The sequence below is a fragment of the Podarcis tiliguerta genome (genome assembly GCF_965153285.1).
Source record: "Podarcis tiliguerta genome assembly, chromosome: 9".
NCBI lineage: Eukaryota > Metazoa > Chordata > Lepidosauria > Squamata > Lacertidae > Podarcis > Podarcis tiliguerta.
The window spans coordinates 27,863,301-27,885,299 of NC_139542.1; the positions used below are offsets into that span (position 1 = coordinate 27,863,301).

General features: G+C 42.5%; 1 protein-coding gene and 1 long non-coding RNA gene across 2 annotated transcripts in view; one reads left to right on the forward strand and one right to left on the reverse strand.

Annotated features, from left to right (window-relative positions):
- Positions 1–14,217, reverse strand: part of LOC310685477 — a 28,268-nt gene extending 14,051 nt beyond the window's left edge. The window contains exons 1-2 of the long non-coding RNA XR_014515311.1: positions 14,134–14,217; positions 12,071–12,142 (exon numbers count right to left, since the gene is read on the reverse strand). This is a non-coding gene — a long non-coding RNA (uncharacterized lncRNA). The remainder of the gene's footprint in view (positions 1–12,070; positions 12,143–14,133) is intronic.
- Positions 14,218–15,681: 1,464 nt separating this feature from the next.
- On the forward strand, positions 15,682–21,784 carry RPL7L1 (ribosomal protein L7 like 1). The gene is made up of 7 exons (XM_083457605.1): positions 15,682–15,807; positions 16,148–16,256; positions 17,355–17,518; positions 18,861–18,998; positions 19,860–19,969; positions 20,073–20,287; positions 21,167–21,784. The coding sequence occupies exons 1-6, from the start codon at positions 15,794–15,796 to the stop codon at positions 20,279–20,281; spliced, it is 744 nt and encodes a 247-aa protein (XP_083313731.1). The 5' UTR covers positions 15,682–15,793; the 3' UTR covers positions 20,282–20,287; positions 21,167–21,784.
- The last annotated feature ends 215 nt before the right edge of the window (positions 21,785–21,999 follow it).

The window sequence follows — 21,999 nt, forward strand, 5'->3', positions numbered from 1 at the left end:
AGCTGTGGTTTTGTGGCCTGTGCCAGCCAGATCTGTGTAGGGATTGCAGGGGGGTGCAGCATCCGGAGGTGCCACCCTGGTTTGGCTACTGGATGGTGTCTGTAATTTATCTGTGGAGAGGGTCTGGGTTTGGGTCTGGTGTGGTTGATTGGTGATGGCGTTCTGTGTGCCTCTGGATCTGGTGTCAGGTTTTGTGGGGAGGGCTAATTTCCAGATGTCTGGCAAGCGGGATGTGTCGTCACGCTTGTTCATGTTGTGAGGGTGTTTCTCTATCTCGATGGCTTCCATGATTATTCTCTTGTGGTGATGTTCCATGTTAAAGAGCAATTTGGAATCTGCAAAATTAATTTCGTGTCCTGTTTCTTTCATGTGTTGGAAAAGAGAGGAAGTTTTTTCTTCTTTTTTGACGGCATTCTTGTGTTCTGCGATACGTGCATTTATTCGTCTGTTTGTTTGTCCAATGTACGTGGCTGGGCAGACTTTGCAGGGTATTTCATAGACCCCTTGGTTTTCCAACTGAATTTTATCCTTGGGGTTTCTGAGGATATTGGCTATTTTTTGGTTGGTGCAAAAGGCTGTTTTGATATTGTGTTTATGGAGGATTTTGCTAATTTTATCTGTAGTGCCCTTGATATAAGGAAGGAGGGCTATGCCATTGTTTTCTTCTGTGTCTTGGTTTTTGGGGGGTGTTTCTTTTTGGATTAGCTTCGTAACCCTGTTTTGCTGGTATCCATTGGCAATTAACACATTTGAGAGATTCTGTAACTCAGTTGTCAAGTGGTCTTCGTCAGCCAGGCGTTTGGTTCTGGAGATGAGAGTCTTGGCTACGGAGTTTATTTGTGCAGGGTGGTGGTGTGATTGTGCATGTAAGTAGCGGTTGGTGTGTGTTTTTTTCCGGTAGATAGTGTGTCCTAGGGAGCCATCAGGTTTTTTGTAGATTAGGACGTCAAGGAAGGGAAGTTGGTTGTTGGCTTCTATTTCCATAGTGAATTGTATTTTGGGGTGTAGGCTGTTGAGATGTGTGAGGAAGCTATCCAGTTTTTCCTTCCCGTGTGGCCAAATTACAAAGGTGTCGTCAACATATCTGAGCCAAAGTTTGGGTTTGTGTTCTGACTTGTCTAAAGCATTGGTTTCAAAGTGTTCCATGTACAGGTTAGCGATGACCGGTGAGAGGGGTGATCCCATAGGTGCTCCTTCTATCTGTTTGTATCTTTGTCCATTGTGGATGAAGTACGTGTTGGTTAGGCAGTGGTTGGTCAGGTCCAAGATGTATTCGGGGGGATTGTATTTGTTTTGAATGGCTGTCAAGGCTTCATTAATGGGCACTTGTGTGAAGAGAGATACAACATCGAAGCTCACAAGTAGGTCATTGGGTTGTAGGTTTTGCTTCTTTATTGTTTCTATGAACTGGAAGGAGTTTGGAACGTGTGAAGAGATGGATTCTGCATAGGGCTGAAGTTGCTTGGCGAGAAATTTAGCGAGATTTTGTAGAGGTGAGCCTATGGAGCTGACTATTGGTCTGAGTGGTGTTCCTTCTTTGTGTATCTTGGGGAGGCCGTAGAGTTTGGGGCATCTGGATGATTTTTCTCTGGGGATGATTCTTAGCTGGATTTCTTCACTGATAGGAGAGGCTTTTATTTTGGATTTGGTGGTTTTTTCCAGATAGGTGGTGGGATCTGTTTTTATAGGTTGGTAGGTAGGGTCTTGGAGTAGATTTGATAGTTTTGCTTGGTAGTCCGATGTGTTCATCACAACAGTGGCATTACCTTTGTCTGCTGGGAGAATGATTATGTTGTTGTCTTTCCTCAGGTTGGTGAGTGCTTTCTGTTCTTCTTTGTGTAAATTGCTTCTGGGTGGTTTGCTGGAGCAGAGGATGTTGGTGACTTCAAGTCTGATTTTATTGGCTTCATCTGGATTGATTTTGGTTAGGCTAGCTTCGACTCCGCATATGATGTTTTCCGTGGGGATGCGTCTCGGGGCGACTGCAAAGTTGAAACCTTTGGAGAGTACTTTGGTTTCAGTTGAGGTGAGGATCCTGTCTGATATGTTATGTACTGTTTGTTTCATGGGTTGTTGTGGAGGGTGGCTGGGCTTCTGGCGTTTCTCTAGTTTGTGGAGTTTGTTGGTGTGTGTGTCTGTCTTGTGTGAGGTCTCCGTTTCAGCTCTCCAGACGGCTAGTTGTTTGCATTTGTCCCAGAGTGCAGGGTGGATTTTGTTACAGAGTTTGAGGTGAAGAGTGAGTAGATCTTTGTTGGTTTGGTTTAGTAGGTATCTTTTCTTGTGTAGTTCGTTTCTGATTAGAGATAGTTCAGTTCGTTTCAGGATCCTTTCGGTAGCTGGGGTTTTAGAGTGGAATTTAAGTTGGAAGCATGTGGGAATTAAGTTGTTGTCTCGGCAGTTGCGTAGGAACAAGAGATCACATAAGATGGTGGCTCTTCGGATTTCTAGTTTCTCGTAGGTTCTTGTCAGCTGGAAGGTTTCCTCCCCGTAGAGGTGAGATATTTGCTTTCGTAGATTTTCACGGGTACAGGAATGCAGGTTTTGGTGTCCTCGGGTCTGCCCAGCCACGTACATTGGACAAACAAACAGACGAATAAATGCACGTATCGCAGAACACAAGAATGCCGTCAAAAAAGAAGAAAAAACTTCCTCTCTTTTCCAACACATGAAAGAAACAGGACACGAAATTAATTTTGCAGATTCCAAATTGCTCTTTAACATGGAACATCACCACAAGAGAATAATCATGGAAGCCATCGAGATAGAGAAACACCCTCACAACATGAACAAGCGTGACGACACATCCCGCTTGCCAGACATCTGGAAATTAGCCCTCCCCACAAAACCTGACACCAGATCCAGAGGCACACAGAACGCCATCACCAATCAACCACACCAGACCCAAACCCAGACCCTCTCCACAGATAAATTACAGACACCATCCAGTAGCCAAACCAGGGTGGCACCTCCGGATGCTGCACCCCCCTGCAATCCCTACACAGATCTGGCTGGCACAGGCCACAAAACCACAGCTCGCCCCTATACACGAAGCCAAGCCAGAGCACAACCAAGTGCAGTACAGCCATCTTCTCAGAAAAACTCTTCACAAAGTTCAAGAGTTCAAGACACGAAGGCTTTAGCAACTAATCCACACCTAATGACCCACCTAAGTGGGATTCAGGAAATCACTCAAGAAATCACTCAAGATATCCCTCAAGTAATTAAGGAACAAAAGAAGAAAAGGCACACTAGCCTGGGAACCTCCTCTCTGCCCAGAACATTGGAGGCTACACACCACACCTCCTCAACAGTATTTATAGGAACTCAAACACTGAGATCCTGCTCTGTTCCAGTAACAAGAAGCCGAAAGCACCAGCCTGAAGATGACGAGTGAGACCTCGTCGAAACGTCGCCTAGACACCCCAACTTTTACACGGGAAGACACCCGAGGACACCAAAACCTGCATTCCTGTACCCGTGAAAATCTACGAAAGCAAATATGTATATATATATATATATATTTAATTTATTTATTTATTTATTTATTTATTTATTTGTAAGCAGGCTATTACTTATGCAGCTGTTGCGGTAAGACCCACTGCGAAATTGCCAGCGTTGGCCGCGCCCCGGGAGATGTGGCCAAAGGGATCTAAGGTAAAGGGGAGGTAAGGGTTAACCCAGGAAAAGATTCCCCCCCTTTTTAATTTTATTTTATTTTTATTTTTTTATATTTTATTTTTTATCTTATTTTATTTTATTATTATTATTATTATTATTATTTTTTTTTTTAAACACAAGCCGCGCTGATAGGTGACGGCGGCAAGGCAAGGTGCCCTCCCTGTACGCGGTATTTAGAGAAAATAATAAGGCGTTAAGCTGTAGCCCCGGTACTACCGGCCGACGCTGTTTCCCTTAACCAAGATGGCCACCGGGAGCACAAAAGGGCAAAATCAAAATGGCGGCGCCCTATGCTAACACGTGGGTGACTTCAAAATGGCGGCGCCCTTTGCCTATAGTAATATGGCTGCCGCTGTGAGCCCCAGAGTCCCACAAGGATGACGCCTAAAATCAGCGCTACGCTTGCAAGCCCCACCACGTCTTACTACCAGCCCGGCACGGACAGAAACAGGAGGCAAAAGTAAGCAAATCCGACAAAATGTTAGTGGGGGGATCGCTTTGCGCTGGGAGAGCGAACGCGGCAGCGCAGCAGCGTCGGGAAAGGGAAAAGGGGAAGCGGCCAAGCAAAAATTCAGGCAGGCAAATTAGCCCCAGGACAACCCACGCGCCTCGGACGATCTCCTTTCTCCCCCCCTACGGCAAAGACCCCCGCCAATTAGCCGCGGACGCTGCTCCGCTGGTGAGGGCGCGGGGTTACCAAGCAGATAGCCCAAGGAGCTTCCAGACAAACGCGGGTGCAGGATACGACCTTAGTGAGCGCTGAGGCTGCTCACTCTTGAGGCTCCGAATCCCGGGTCCACAGATAGTGATGCTGAAGAGGAGACAACCGGGCAGCGTGGGAGCAGGAGCCGAGAGCCGGGAAGAGCCGAGAGCCGGGAGGATGTAGAAGCAAAAGGCTGCTGCTCCAGGAGAGAAAGGGGCGAGCCAGGGGCTGCCCCGACCTTTTATGGGACTAAGGACCGCCCCCTGAGCCAGCTGATTGGCTGGCCGGGGGAAACCTATTCAAATGAAGGGAATCCCGGGGAATCCCGCGGGGCTGCGTAGCCCCGCGATGATGCAGATGTGGGCGTGAGCCCGCAACCCCACCCCCTCTCTATGTCGGGAGTGGCTTTGTGGGGCATAGGAATTTGTTAGTCCCCCCCCCCCAAAATATAGTCCACCCCCCACAAGGTCTGAGGGACAGTGGACCAGTCCCCTGCTGAAAAAAATTGCTGACCCCTGGTTTACAGCTTTGTTTTGTCTGAGAGAGTTAAACCAGGCATAGGCAAACTCGGCCCTCCAGATGTTTTGGGACTACAACTCCCATCATCCCTGACCCCTGGTCCTGTTAGCTAGGGATGATGGGAGTTGTAGTCCCAAAACATCTGGAGGCCCGAGTTTGCCTATGCCAGAGTTAAACCATGAGGCCAGATTTGGACAACCACATAGCACAGCAGCAATCTCCTCTCTGGGAGCCCACTTGTTTGCTTGTTCATGATAAACCAAGGTTTGGCTGAGCACTACATGTGAACCAGACCATTGGTTGTTACAGCTCATAATAGAGAACCCATACTTTTAATATAAATATGTATTTTAATTATGGACTTCAGAGACAACCATTTAACACTACTCTTATTTCCAATTTAAACAAAGCTGATTCTACGGGAATGTTTCTAATACTAATATCCCTGTAAAAAGATGAACTGAAAATTAATCCTAGTCTCTTTACAAAGCGCTTGCACAGACACTTGAATATGCCTGGAACAGAAATATAATATGCTTGGCTGCAGGCCAGAGCACAATTATGCATGCTTAAACCTCATGCTCATATAACTATGTAATGAATCGCAGCCTTCGTCAATTATAAATAAAGCCATTTCCCTTTCTAATTATGTTAGGCAGGGATAGACTTCTAACTTTGTCAATTACAGGGGCAGGAATGGTTTCCCTTTTAACTAGATTAGCTAGCAGCAGTCTTCTAAGATTGAGGCCCGTGTAGGATGCAAACATTGGAGCCTCCAATATATAAGAATTTGGTTTCGTAAAAAGGCTGTGCTATTATTTCAGTCTCACTTTCAACAAATATATTGTGTCCTGTAACATGTTAAAAGTTGGGCAGAGAGCCTGGCAGACCTTGGGCAAGGGGTGCGTGGGAAGCATTGCCTGATCTATAATGTCAAAAGCCTGTAGGGTCTGTTACCCAGGAGAACTCACTGTGTAGATTTGAACCACCACAGAGCGCATGGGTTCAGGCAACCCTCCCACCTGTAAACTTGGTGAAAGAATGTAGGAGGAGAGCTGGAAGATGCATGAACTGGCCCTACCACCTGACAGTATGTGCCATAGCATGTATCCTCCTCTAGTCACACATTTGGCTGGCATGGCAAAGGGATGTGTGCAGCATAAGAGAGATGCAAATGCATGTTGTACCCTGTTATGTATTGAAGTTCTCACCCTGGGCCAACAGGGGGATACTGTAGATAGTTATGCAAATGAAGGATCGAAAGTGACGTTCAGTGATTGGATAGTTTTAGAAAGTTGCTACAGTTACACTGTTCTGGAGCTCTATATAAGCAGGCTGACTGAGCTCCTCAGTTCAGTTCTGTTCTGGCCTTTGAATAAACAAGAGCTGTTTGAAGAATCACTGTGTCGTCTGATATGTTCGCCCCCAACTTAACATACCCAATAGCCCTTCAGTCCACAGCCCTGCTGACAGCACAGCTTGTGAGCCCTTCCTGGTGAAAAGGATTTCCCTTTCATTGACATCAATAAAAGGAGAGGAATAAAAAATAGCCATCCCCATGTCAACTATATGTGTGCATATATGTAAATATATATCTATATATCTGAATGCATTTTTTGAGAATTTGTAACTGCACAAATACGTATGCCATAAGGTCTGCACTTCTTTTAAACAGGTTCGGGTTCTATGTAAAACCGTGCACTTTCTTTAGCGTTGTAATATAATTACAAGTGTTTAACATAAGGGTATATCACCTTACGACCGAGGTACCAGTAACATCAAGTGAAACCATTATGTAGTTAATTTCCTGTATTCAGACACCCAAAGAACTAAACTTGATTTATTTTGCTATGTTCTGATGTGGAATACTCTATGAAGAAAAACACCTTGTGAACTTCAATTGTAACCACTTTTGGTCATTTATGAGAGGTGAGTTTATATAATTTGGAAGGAGACCTACCGACAGCTATATACACAAAAACATGCCAGTGGATTAATTGAGAGATAGACTGGGTGGTCCATGTCTCCGTTTACAAGAAGAAAACAATCATCAGGAGATGAAGTATCTTCTAATATAAACCTTTCTGCAAAATGCCACGGATCCATGCACTTTCTCTTTCTTCTATCCTGCAAAATTATTAGAATTGAATACAGGCTTGCTTTCCCCAGTAATCGCCATAAGTCCTCAACAAATAAAGGAAGGCAGTCCTTTGATGTGGAAGAAAACAAAACAAAATGAAAAACCTACACAATCTGAATCCCCAGCCTCTGGATTTTGCAAATATGCTCTTTCACAACCAAATTGCCATCAAGCCAGAAGAAATCCATATAATCCAGATTTCAACCATTTCCCGAGCCTTGTGCATCATGTGTTTCACACGTGACATGGAAGGCTTGGTGTTCCTGAATTCACTTCATTATGGTAGGCAAGGCATATTGTTGAATGCTCTGCATTAACTTTACAAAGCACTTACATTTGCCTCATAATGCATAATTCCCCTCATAGCAGCTGAGTTGTTAAATTGCAAAGGATGTTAGAAATTACTCACCAGAGGCAAGCACCACACCCAGCATAACGTGGCAGTATCTCTAGGGTACAATTATTTTTTCCTGGCCAGAGGCTGCTAACAATATGTAGAAGAAAGCTTAAAGCAAAGGAACCCATAACAACAGTAGTCATTGTCCTAGAATTGGGACTGTTAGGTTGTAGGTGAACATATCAGACGACACAGCGATTCTTCAGACAGCTCTTGTTTATTCACAGGCCAGAACAGAACTGGGCTGAGGATTCAGCCAACCTGCTTATATAGAGCTCAACTACAAAGCAACAGTAACAACTTTCTGTAACTATCCAATCACTGAATGTCACTTTCAATTCCTTCTTTGCATATGTGGACCTGAGTGAAAACTATCTACAGTGTCCCCCTGCTGGCCCAGGGTGAGAGCAGTACATAACAGGGACTAATTCAGTTTTGGTGGTCTTCAGCCTAGGCTGTTTGGGGACTTTACTATGCTTTACTTTACTATACTTTACTATGTAATGCCACTGCAACCTATCTTAGGTCAGGTAGCAGCCCAGTAATGGGTAATGGGTGAGACTAGACGATTATGGGAAAATAACTTTGAAGGACATCATTTGCATATATTGGAGTAAAAGACAGCATTTTAACATTTCATCAAGTTCTTGGAAAGCTGAGGCAGCCAACCTGTGGTCTCAGCCGGATTCCATGAAGTCCTCTTGGCACAATTTCATGGTGAAGAGGGGGAAAAGGAGATGGCAGAAAGGGAGAGAGGAAGTGAATAAAGAGATAGAAAAGGGCCCATTTCTCTTAACTCCCTCCCAAGTTTTGTTGGCAGCCCTGCTCATTTGACTCCAGCCCTGCTCACTGTAGGTAACTTGTCCCTGTCAAATTACTCCTGAGGGACAGTGTTCCTCAACAACAACAAAAAGATTGTCCACCTCTGCACATATTAACCATAGTTTGAAACTTTTTGCTAGTATGGGTCAGAGGTGTTCTAAGCACTTGTAATTAATTCTCCCCTAAAGTGCCAAGTACCAGCATGTCCTCACAACTCATTTCCTTTGTTAATTGGCACCAAACTGCTAATGATGATTTATTTCACACAGTACCAAAGTCACACTTTTGAAGAGCACATCATACTTCCTTAACCTTCTATTTCAGAATAATAAAAATGAACACCAAGGATTTCCTTTCTACTTCCTCAGCTTTAGAAGCATTCAATGCATCTCATCCTAAGCACTTGTTTACTGCTTCAGAAAATCTTGTGAGTAGCCCATTAGTGCCATAGCTCTAGTCAAAGCAGAATGCAAGTCCATCTCACATTGAAATTGGTAATTGGTTTAATGATGGCTAAAATAGAATAAAATATAGACAGGCAGACAAAAATATTGCTCCAGAAAGCAAAAACTCACCATTCTTGTTATCTTAGGCCTTAAATAGAGGACAAAGTACTACCAATGGTGGTAATGAATAGTAGCAATGCTATTCTAAAAATCTCCTCCAGTAAGTCCTTAACAGAGATCCTACTGCCTTCAGATGGCAGGCTACCGAAGAGTTTTTTTTATGTGGGGGCACACATTTGTGAACTTCCTTCCCATGGCAAATTTGCTTGGTGCTGTCATTTTGGGCGCCAAGTGAAACCTGATCTGTTCACCTGTTTGTTTTAACAGATTTACTAATTTGGATTTACATGATTTGAACAGATCTAATATAAGGAGTAGAATTTCTGATTAATGTACTGCATGCAAAGAGCAAACTTCTCTTTTCTCCCCAAAAGAAATGCAGCCACCCTTAATATTCTCTGCTGAATGACAGGTCCAAATCCTTGCTTATTAAAGCAGCATCAGATTTATGGGGTTGAGCTTATATAACTCTGCAGCTGCAGGGTAATCACTTCAGCTGTCTGTAGCTTCAGAGTAGTTTCTGGCAAGAGAGGGGGCGAACCTCAAAGGTATCCAAAGAATTGTTCTGTATATTAATCAAAAGAAACTAGAAAGTATGACCATTTTTGGAGAAACAGAAGGAAAGGTATGGATAAGAACCTAAGTCTACAATCCTAGGTATATTGATCTGGGAGGAGACTCACAGTACAACATACTTCTGTGTAAATATGAACAAAGCTCCACCCCAATGATAAATTTCAGCCTAAAGTCCTAAGAACTCTTTCTAGTATGGCCCATTTGACTCTGTGGGTATTAGGAGCAAGCATATCTGATTTGCTAGTCACTCTGTTCTGTATTTTGTCCGTCAAAAATACATTCTTTGAGATGGGGTAACCAAAACTGTGTACATTATTATCCTATACACCAAATCGTAGAATCACAGAATTGTGGGGTTGGAAGACGATTCCAAGTGTTATCCCAACCAGTGGTGTAGCATGGGGAGTGCAGGGGGGCCCGGCCGCACCGGGCGCAACATCTGGGGGGGGGGGTGCTCGCACTCGCAGCTCTCTGCCCCTACCTGGCTCACTCACTCTCTCTCACTGCAGTGCTGGCTGTGCAAATCCGATCCGAGCCTCCAGGTCGCCGCCCACTGTGGAGGGGAGGGTGCCAGGCGTGCGGTGCGGTGCGGAGAGAGAGTGAGGGACTATCTGGGGGAGGGACAGTGCAGCGGAGGGGGGGCGCAAATTACTTGCCTTGCCCCGGGTGCTGACAACCCACGCTACGCCACTGATCCCTACTCGCTGCAATGCAGGAATCACAGCTAAAGAATTCCTGACAGATGGCCATCCAACTGCTACTTTAAAATGTCCAATGAAGTAGAGCCTACCACCTTCCTACGTAGGCAGTCTGTTCCACAGTTGAAAAGCTCTTACCGCCAGAAAGTTCTTCCTAGTATTTAGTCGGAATCTGCTTTCTTGCAATTTGATCAATTGGCTTGGGTCCTACCCTCTGGAGCAGCAGAAAACGAGCTCACCCCATCGTCCATGTGACAGCCCTTCAACTATTTGAAGATGGCTATTATTGTTCTCTAAACATACCCAGACTAAACATACCCAGCTCCGTCAATCATTTATCATAAGGCTTGGTTTCCACCCCATTTATCATCTTGGTCACCCTCCGCACACATCCCAACTTCTCAATATCCTTCTCAGCAGTGGCGCCCTCTCTGTAGAATGCCCTCCAATCAGATGTCAGGGAGATAAAGAATTACACAACTATTAGAAAACATCTGAAGGCAACACAGTTCAGGGAAGTTTTTAATGCCTGACATTTTATTATTTTTTATATTTTGCTGGAAGCCGCCCAAAGTGGCTGGGGAAACCCAGTCAGATGGATGGGGAATAAACATTATTATTATTATCATTATCATCATCAAACTGTGATGCCGAGAACCGAACACACTGCTCTATGTAGAGTCTGGCCAAGGCAGAATACAATGGTACTATTACTTCCCTTGACACTATACTTAGAGATTTTTTTAGGGGGAAGGGTTGTATTCAGTTCACATTTAAGCTGAATTCATACTTTCTGAAGCAAGATGAGAACCAAATAAATCCAAATTTTGCAGTGCATTAATGAACGTATTAGTGAAATTATCATACAAAGTGCATTTGTATGCTAGGATAAATTGCTAGCAACAAATGTGTTTATTAAGAGAAATTCACACTAAAATGCTGAATAACAATTCACAAGCTGCTGCAGAAATTTGGAGAACTGAATTTGAGGCTGGAAAAATGAAAAACAGAACTGAAATGAACGTGGCCTTCCATCCTTAGTGATGACTGGGGAGCTTTTAGTATGGGTTTCTTTTTCTCAGGAATTCAGGTGAGTGGAGAGGTGGTGGCAGACACAAGCTGGGATATAGCCAGCTGGCCGTGTCCTTAAGGCAGCCTGGGCATATTCGCATCCTCTACATTAGATGTCAGAAAAGCCTGCCTCAGTTGGCAGATCTTCGTGCACATGGGTGGAAAGTGAGAGAAACGTGAGCTAGCAGACTGTGAAAAGTTTTCTGGCTTGGTTGAAGTTCTGAGCAACAGCTCAAAAGTTCTTAAAGTTCTTCTGCCCCCTTAAAGCTTCTGGAAACAATTGCTGGCAAAATGATATGGTGTGCATGCATTGTAAATTTTGAAACGAAAACTTGTCAGGACTTTAATGTTTGTAGAGGGAGCCACCTAATGGATACATCCTATGCAACCCCATGCGTATATACACATATATGTATTACAGAGCTCCCTTGCAACCCTACACGTCCAGTAACCCCCACACTAGCAACCCCACTCTGTAAGCAACAAACAGGCACCAATCAACTATACAAATTACTTACACCTTATGTACTCAGGCAACAGAGCTACTTGATGCAGGTAACACAGGTGAATGTACACGGGCAGATCCTTGGTCTATCTAGCCAAAAACCTGTACTGCTTATGTTCTCTGGCATCTGCTATCAAACTTTTTTTAGGAAGAAATATTTCTTGGTTCTGCCATCAGAGAACAACTGGGGATGGTGATGAGTATTATGATTATCTGTTTTTCACCAGCAGGTCCCAGCCAGAGTGGGTTACAATGACTTAAAAACAGGGATTGAATAGAAGAACTTGCACATGCAACGCATCTGTTCCAGCTTTGCCTTCAAATATTTGGCTATCTGCTGTCTAGTTGGTGCACATGTTTGCTTGTTAACCCCCCCCCCGAAGAGAACTCCTTACCTGCTCATGGAGAAGGCAACCATGTACTTGTTTTAATGCGGGTCTTCCATGATTAGTTTTCGATCAGCTGCCCTAGATTTTAAAATATGCAAGGCAAAAAGAAATGTATTGCTTCAGGTTTACTTAGGATGAGTTTAAAAATGCCCTGACTCAAGATTCTCTGATGCTATTGTTTTTAATTTTTAAATATTTAGGTAAAGGTAAAGGTAAAGGGACCCCTGACCATTAGGTCCAGTTGTGACCGACTCTGGGGTTGCGGCGCTCATCTCGCTTTATTGGCCGAGGGAGCCGGCATATAGCTTCCGAGTCATGTGGCCAGCATGACTAAGCTGCTTCTGGCGAACCAGAGCAGTGCACGGAAACACTGTTTAACTTCCCGCTGGAGTGGTACCTATTTATCTACTTGCACTTTGATGTGCTTTTGAACTGCTAGGTGGGCAGGAGTTTAAATATTTAGTATTTGTCATTTCTGCCTCTTTTTGGCATTTACACCAAATCCTGATGGCTTTCAAACCAATGGGAGATTTTGTAATTGTTTTACAGTGATTACGCCTTGCCAATGCATTAATATATATTATATTCAAAACCATATTTTAATGTGAATTATATATGTTCACAAACATTAGCCAGATACTATTGACTGTTTAGCTCTCCTGTGAGAATCAATACATAAACTCTTGTCCTACAAAACAAAGGATATGAGATTACTTGCACAGCATGGAAAAATAACTTAAAATGAAGGAAACACTTCAGACTGAAACTATTATTTTTCATAACATAGCACATGTATTGTTGCCAAAAAAAAATTGCTCAATGAATATCACAGATTTGTTGGAAGGAGCAGAAATATATACACAGCTGTGCAAATGACCCTGATACCTGCATTGACTATAACGTCAATATTTGTAATATAATATTTATATTATGATTACATGTCTTTACGGATAAAGTTACTTTATGGCAGAGCTCTTACACCAGATATGTTTATACAAATTTACATCAATTAATCAAAGAGACCGGGAAAATGTAATCAAATCAAATCCTACTTAAAGCAAAATTGTTAAGGAAATTCTCTCAGCTCCCAACAAAACCCCACGGTAGTTTGCTAACTGCTATCACTGCTCACCTCACCCTGCTTCAAAATTATCCAAGATGTGAGTTTTGAAGATGAATACTGCAGACATAACTAAAGCCATACTCCAACACGAGTGTTAAGTATATTTAAGTCAATTGATTTTAATGGACTTAAGCATACTTAATTCTACCACTTGATTACAGTATATTTTATGAGACTTACTGCACAAGCATTTAATCTCATCGCATGAAGCTACTATGGTCACATTTATGGAGATCCAAATTTTCCTTAGTTACATATACTGTGAGAGGAGACATTGCAGAGAGCAACTGGATTTAATTTGCACCTGAAAAGTGAGATATTGAACTTCATTAACATTTTGAGGTAGAAACAATGCTTGGCAAACACATCTGTAAGTGTTAAGAAAATAAAGGTGGAACACCCGCAAGTCAACCTTTCTTAAAGCTAATTTAAAAGGTGTGGCCATGATTAAAATACATTCCTAGGAAGAAGCTTATAGCACAAGCAAGAGAGATCTAACCATTATCAGTGCTGAATGCTCCCAGCAGTTACCATAATGAGCTGGGGATAATTTTTTATTTATTTTTTTTATTTTTTGGTCATTTGTTAAGTCACTGGGATGACTTGCAGGTGGTTTTGATAGAAAATCCACTGGTTATGACAAAGTTTGCCCAATTATATGTTCATGTTCATAATTATTTGTTTTTTAAAAAAAAGTTTGACACAGTTCAAACTCTCCATAATGCACAGCATGTACAGGATTCTGATTGCTGTTCATTGCATCAAGGATCTTGTGGTTTTAAAGTTCACTTGCCTATTTGGAATGATGCTGCACTGCATCACAGCTTTTCTGCCCATAAAGCTGCATCAGCAATGAATCATTATCACATTTGTTTATTTGGTTGAGATATAAGAAGAGTTATTATGAGATTACATAATGTGGTCTAACATAATAGGATAAAAATACCCTTTAGCCAATATGAATATGTGAGAGCACCAGTATGGTCCACTGCATGGAGTTGGCATGTTGTCCTAGCCTTCACCATGGCCAGTCCATCAGTCTACAGAAAACACATAAAGGTAAAGGTAAAGGGACCCCTGACCATTAGGTCCAGTCGTGGCCGACTCTGGGGTTGCAGCGCTCATCTCGCTTTATTGGCCGAGGGAGCCAACGTGCAGCTTCCGGGTCAAGTGGCCACCATGACTAAGCTGCTTCTGGTGAACCAGAGCAGCGCACGGAAACAGCGTTTACCTTCCCGCCGGAGCGGTACCTATTTATCTACTTGCACTTGGACGTGCTTTTGAACTGCTAGGTGGGCAGGAGCAGGAACCGAGCAATAGGAGCTCACCCCGTTGCGGGGATTCGAACCGCCGACCTTCTGATCGGCAAGTCCTAGGCTCTGTGGTTTAACCCACAGCGTCACCCGCGTCCCTCTCAAGATCCCATTACACACATTACAAAATGACCGTCAATCAATAAACATAGCTGTCAACTTTTCCTTTTTTTTGCGGGAAATTCCCTTATTCCAGCGCCATTTCCCACTGCTTCCCTCTGCTATCCCGGATTGTTAGATATCCCGTAGACTGTCCCCAGGACAGGTGAGGCTGCTGATCCCTTATTTTCAAATCTGAAAGTTGACAGCTATGTCAATAACAATAAATTGGGCCTCAAGTGTTAAAATAATCATCACTGCTGTTTTCTCCAATGAAATGAGATATTCCACTTCCAAGTCCAATAACTTAGTTCCCCAGAATGCTGTCCTGGCAGGAGCCACACCACAATTTGGGCGCCACAGCATTGAACCCTTCTCTCCGACTCACCTCCCTCCCTCCCTGGGATGTTGCCTGGTGGATGACCATGAGGAGGACAGCTCCCCATTTTAATAATCACCTGCCCGCCCGGCAACTCTCCGAGAGTTGCGAATGGACATCCATGGAAAACGCTCTCATTTTACAAGCCCCCTTCTCCGATGCAGCAAAGACAGCAGCAAAACTCAGGAATTTTCTTTATTCTTATAATTCAGCTCTTCTTTCGTGTAAACAATAGTGGGGAGCTTGGGGGGGGGTATGTTTTAACATGCATAAACGGAACATATCCATACTAGACGACATTACAAGGCGGTTGTAAAACACGTGTCACTCACCGCCTCTCGCCCCACTCTCGCATGGCATCAGCATGAACATTTAAAATGGGGTTTAAAACTGAAGATCATTTTTTCAACACGAAATAAGACACGAAGGGGAGGGAACTGTATTTTCCACTTTTTTTTTTTTCTTATTCTGAGCGCTGCTGCTTTTTGACAGCTACCCTAAAACCCTGGAATTCTCCGCGTATTTCCTTTTATGGGCAGCTCTCACTGCTCTCCCCAGGATGGAATCTATGTTTAAAAATGAACCCGGAAGTTCGCACAATGAGACGGGTTGCTAAATTTTCTTAGCTCTATAACGCTAGGGTTACCGTATATCTCTTGGGGACGAGAACCATAGAGATAGATTGTAGAGCGGATTAAACCATGCCATTTAAGGGCAGCTCCTCGACGCGCCTGTGCGTGAGATGCGAAACGCTTCCTTCCGGAAGGGGTACGCATGCGTAGTGGATCGAAACAGGACACAGGTGGCGAGGAAACATGGCGGAGCCTGAGTGAGTTTTCGAGGGGGAAGAAGTAGATCGGGGGAGAATCCGTCTCCATCCTCGGGGAGGGCTTGGGCTTCTGCTTTGTTTGTTGGATGGAGGCATAGTCAGAGGCCTGTAAGAACAATAGATAGTGGTCACAGTTCTTTGTACTGGATCGGTGGAGGGAGATCGTACGATATGGAAACCGACCGCTTCTAGGAGGCTGTGTGTATGTTTTCTAGAACGAATTAAGTCCTTGAATAGGAACCATTTGTGCAACGCATTATGTATATGAATGTGTGAAAATCGCTTTCCATTAGACCAGTTTTTGTGTTCTCTCTGACCCGTTCAAACTCTTGTGTTTTAGACCACCAAAGAAGATTCCCCGGGTGCCAGAAAATCTACTGAAAAAAAGAAAGGCATATCAAGCAATCAAAGCCACCCAAGCAAAGCAGGCGCTGCTGGACAAAAGAAAGGTAGGGGAGGCATATTGTAGGTCAGGACACTGTATGTTCACCTGATCAGATCAGGCAGGAATTTCAGGTCAGCTGAAATAAATGTTAGATAAATGAGGCATGTAATATAAAATCAGGTTTCAATTAAAATCCTTGGGAAAAGGGAAGTGGTAGAAATCAAGGGTGTATATCTTTTTGCTTTAGAAGGATGTAGTCTTGCTTACTTCGATTTGTAGGAAACATTATCACCCTCTTCACCTCTCCAGTATTGTAAGTATAGGTACTCCCTCACAACTTATTCTTAGAATGACTTTTTTTGTCCTTCCTTTATCAAACCTTTTTCTTGAAGTTCCTCTGTATGACTGTAACCAAGACTTGCTTGAACCCTTTTGTGATTGAATCAAACTAGGATGCTATCCTTGATATAAAGTTCCAAATTCTATCACATCCCATCTACTTTTCCATGGTAACTTGCCTGCCCCATTTGTAGATTAAGCTCCTTAAACTGAAATCCAGCCCTTTTTCTAAAAGGAAAAAGAAGTAACCACATAAGTATTTCAGTTCAGAGAGCAGAAATAAGGTTAGGTTAAATTAAGATAATCTGTTGCTATACTGTTTCCAACAAACTTTGTGGTTAAACATTGCCCTGTAACTTATTGTATTGATACGTATTGAAAATGCTCAGTTTTTCAATAAATTATTTGACCTTTACATTATTAGTCACTCAGGTGTGCTTGCTCCCATATTCTTATGCTGTCATCCAGGAAGGGAGTAAGTGTTTTTTTCCAGTTATAACAGTAGACCACATGTTAGCCAGGTATATTATGTGTTTTGCGGCTGCTAATAAAACACATTATGGATAGATGTATTGGAAGTTCATATCCTGTTATTACTTTATTTCATTTATAACAGTTTCCCTGTATTTTAGGGCATAACCCCAAAGATACAAAACTGTGATACTCTTGAGTGCTGTACAACAGCTGGCATGTCATTGTACGGAACATTTTGTACTGAAAAAACATGCTGAGCATGTTGACCATTATGTACTAAACTGAGTAGCATGCAAATAGTTACTTAAAATAAAGGCATGTCTTTTAAAATTTAACTTCCTTATTGTAGCATCAGAAAGGAAAACAAATCAGATTCAAACGTCTTGAGACATTTTTGCGGGATTCTCATCGGAAACACAGAGATGATGTCCGTCTGAGGCGCATGGAACATAAGCCCCGGCTGCTGCTAATGCCTGAGGGACACAAACTGGCTTTCGCAGTACGGATTGCAGAGTAAGCATCTGTTTGTCATCTGTAACTTAGTTTTCCAGCAATCTGCTGGTTTTCACTGCTTTGCTCATTCTAGTTTTCCAATTTGCACAGATTATGTGGATTTATTTTTTTTAAAAAAAAATAATTACCGTCCATGGATACGTTTGCAGAACAGTGAACTGGCGTACAGTGGTACCTTGGGTTACGTACGCTTCAGGTTACAGACTCCGCTAAGCCAGAAATAGTACCTCGGGTTAAGAATTTTGCTTCAGGATGAGAACAGAAATTGTGCTGCGGTGGCAGCGAGAGGCCCCATTAGCTAAAGAGGTGCTTCAGGTTAAGAACAGTTTCTTAACCTCCGGAACAAATTAAGTACCGTATTTTTTGCTCTATAAGACGCACCAGAGCACAAGACGCACCTAGTTTTTGGAGGAGGAAAACAAGAAAAAAAATATTCTGAATCTCAGAAGCCAGAACAACAAGAGGGATCGCTGCGCAGTGAAAGCAGCAATCCCTCTTGCTGTTCTGGCTTCTGGGATAGCTGTGCAGCCTGCATTCGCTCCATAAGACGCACACACATTTCCCCTTACTTTTTAGGAGGGAAAAAGTGAGTCTTAATAGAGCAAAAAATACGGTACTTAACCCGAGGTACCACTGTACTGTACTGATGAATTATGACAGAACAAAAAAACCTTCTTGAACTGAACACTGAATAAAAGCAGTAAGAGTAAACCTTAGCTTCCTGCTTTTGGTTTGTTTGCGTGAAGCAAACCATGAGCATTGGTTTGGACATTATGCTAAGCCCAAGGGTAGGGAATTTAATCCAATGATGTGATGGGTTCCTGATGTCCCCCCTCCCACAACCATAGTGCACTTCAAAATGTAGGCAGGGACACCCATTGGACGTCATTATGACACCAGGTGAAGCTTTTTCCTTTACAGAATGGCTTGATTTCAAAGGACCTTTGGGCAACAAAGCACTTCTTGCTTTGTCAATTGGGGCCTGCACTTGCTGTCAAATCCGGTTTGCAGAGAACCAGGCCACTTATGGTCCCTTTACAGTTATGATTTTACCCACTCCACAACTGATGGCAAAGGAGTAGCTCTGGCTAGAGAAAAACAGCCTTGTGGGCCAAATGTGACCTGTGGGCTGGAGGTTCCCTACGCCTCTGCTAAGCCAGGGCTCATAGTTTGTTGCCTCCTGCTGAAGGGAGAAATGAAACATCAGGCCGTAGCTTTAGGACACAACTTTCAAGAAAATGTAAAAAGGTGATTGTTCATGTATACCTATATTTGTTTCTGCTTACTGTGGAGCTTTCTGTCCAAGGGGAGAATTTGGCTGATTTCTCCTACTTTGCTTTAGAATTAAAGGTGTGAGCCTACGCGTGCGGCATGTCATACAAAGGCTACGGTTGAGAAAGATTTACAGTGGCACGTTTGTTAAATTGTCGCCAACATCTCTGAAAATGCTGCGAACTGTGGAGCCTTATGTGGCATGGGGGTTAGTACAACTTTTATTTTTGTGTGTGGGAGGGATGGTTAAAGGCAATGAAATGAATATAAAAGGTATCATAACTTTGAAAAAGTTAAGTAGATTTCTTTTTTGCATGCTAATTCTGGCATGTCAGGAAAGATGAACTGGCAAGTACAAACTGCTCTCTATCTATTTTTCTGTGACCTTTTTGAGGATGGGGATGGGATCTCTCTCTCTGTGTGTGTGTGTGTGTGTGTGTGTGTGTTACTGCTGCCTTTGGAAATGGTACAATCATCCAGGGCCTATTAGCCTGACTTGAAATATAGCTATATATACATTTAATATATTTAGTGTGGGTCTTTTTATCTGTTGACATCAATAGACATTTTGCATGAAGGTGCGTTAACAGCATAATATACATTTGTGCAGGGGGTTAATCATGTGACACAGGTTGGGCTCAGATCAGGTGGCGTTTGCAGTCTGCTTCAAAGAAGGTTTTGTGCATTTGTCTTCTGAAAACAATTTAGGCATGAATCTGCTGCAATAATCCACTTTGTAACTGAACTATAAAATAGGCTGTTAATACAATAACAAAACTTTGATTATAAAAATTCATGCCACAATGCATTCTGTCTTGGAGCAGTAGTTTGCACAAATCTTGACTAGTTCTATACCTTGAGTCCCATTGAGAAGAGGTATGTTCTAAGGATGGCGGAGTATTAAAAACAAGTAGGAAACTGTTACATACTGGGCTTTAAAATGACTAGTGCTGTGGCCATTCTCTGGGAGCTATATAGCAGTTACTTACGAAACAAGTTGCCATTTTGAAGGATATTCTAGTTTTTGAAAATTTCTCCAGCAGCATCACCACTAATTTTGTTTACACAGTTATCCGAACCTGAAATCTATTCGAGAGTTGATCCTGAAACGAGGCCATGCAAAGGTCAATAAGAAAAAGCTTGCTTTGACAGACAACATTCTGATAGAGGAGCATTTGGGTAAGAGATTTAATGTAGGGGAGGACACTAAGCTTTGGAGCAGCATGAAATGACCAAAGAAGTTGGATGCTACTGTGTTTCTAAAATTATTTCTCCCTCTTAGGAAACTCTGGTATTATTTGTTTGGAAGATCTTATTCATGAGATTTACTCAGCTGGGAAACATTTTCATGAAGTCAACAACTTCTTGTGGCCATTCCACCTGTCAGTAGCTCGCCACGCTGCCCGCAATAAAGCGGGGTTCCACAAAGAGATTGGTGATACTGGATTTCGAGGTAGTGGAATCAACAAACTCATCCGTCATTTGAACTAGGCTCAGGTGGGTGCTCTTAACACCGGCTTTTATGGATTTCAATTACTGCTTAGTTATATGTTAAAAATGGTCTTGGAGTTCCTTACGAAGAATGGCCATAGTTCAGAAAAGTGGACCACATCTCAAATTATCCATTCTGCTGTTGGATTGTGAAATTATAGGAAGATAAGGAAGCCAAAACCATCAAGTTTCAATCTCGGGGTATAAAACCAGAAGATGGGAGTGATCTGAAGTTTGACTCCTCAGCATCTTAAATTTGCAAGATTGGGTAGCAGAGATGGAAAATACTTTTTCTTGGACCTCCTGTAGAGTAGGTGGTACAGAGATGGATGAGCTGATGGTCAGGGCCAGAATGAGACAAGTTTGTGTGACTTCATATTCAGTTGTCCTCATGTTTGGCAGCTTCTGGTAGATTCCAGTAAGTTGCATGCAAAAAACAGAGCAGGACTTAAAGTTTACTCTGCATTGGATCATACTTTATAAAAATTCACATGGTTCGTGTATATTAGGTCATATGCTTCAGAGAAAGGTGGAGAAAATTCTCGTCAGTAGTAATAGTAGCTTAGGTTCTTACATACTATGAAAGCATAACTAGCTGGCAATTCTTAAACCCAATTCATTTAAAGAGCAGTTAATTCCAAGCACCATCTTAAGTTCTCAGTGTTTTGTGGTGGTTTTTTTAAACTGTTCAGGATTCCATCTCCAGATACACTGCATGTTTGTGTGCTAGACAGTAATGAGTTTAACTCTCAACAGCAACTTCCTTGTATACTTTTTTCCAGCTCAGTCATAAAAATAACATTTGCTCTTAATATTTTTTCCAACAGCTTTCTTCAGTAGGCACTAAACATAATTATAGTGATTTCTTTTTACTTTTTCTAACAGGTTATGAACGCTATTAAGGATGTCCTGGAAGATATTTATTTGTACTCCATGATGTACATTGGCTCTTCAGAGACTCCTGAAACTCAATATAACATTACTTCTGTTCCTTTCTCCATCTTCACTGTGTGGTGAAACTACACTTCCATAGTTGAGTTGAAAAATATTCAAGATGTGATTTAAATGTTATCCTGCGCATAGAATAGAATGGAAAAACGGAAGAACTCCTAAAATTCCACTTGCGCAGCCCTCTGAAATTAATATATTGCTTACAAAGACAGCAGGAATGTTTTGAAACCCAGCACTACTTTTTGCGTGGTTTCATTATGCATTTTGAATACAAAAGTGGGAAAACATGGCATTTTTAAGATGCACACTTGGAGTAGGAAACCTAAGGTGATCTAAACCTGATGATCATCTTCTGCAGGAATGTGCTTCTGTAGGAATATCCTGAACAAGTCAGGATCCTCTTCCCAGATTGCTTGAATTGGCTGGCAACTAGTTGATGCCTTAAATTCCCCTGTCAAACCCTTTGGTCAGTCCATGTCTAAATTAGCTACTTTGAATGCATTCTCGAACTTGCTTTTGTATATAAAGTCACAAATAAAAAGATTTATTAAATTTTTGCTTTTTGTGGGGCTTGCTTATATGCGGGACAAATGCAAGAACTGTTGGCTTTTGAAGCTTGTAAGCCATTGACTGAAAAGATGAGCAGTTGTTCCTGTTGGAAGAATTTGGAGCTTGCTTCTAAGAGAATTCCCCTCTTCCCATTGATGGGCACATTTCCTTCAGGGTTTTGAGGGTTACAGCAAAAGGTGAGCCATGCCCACCCCAGT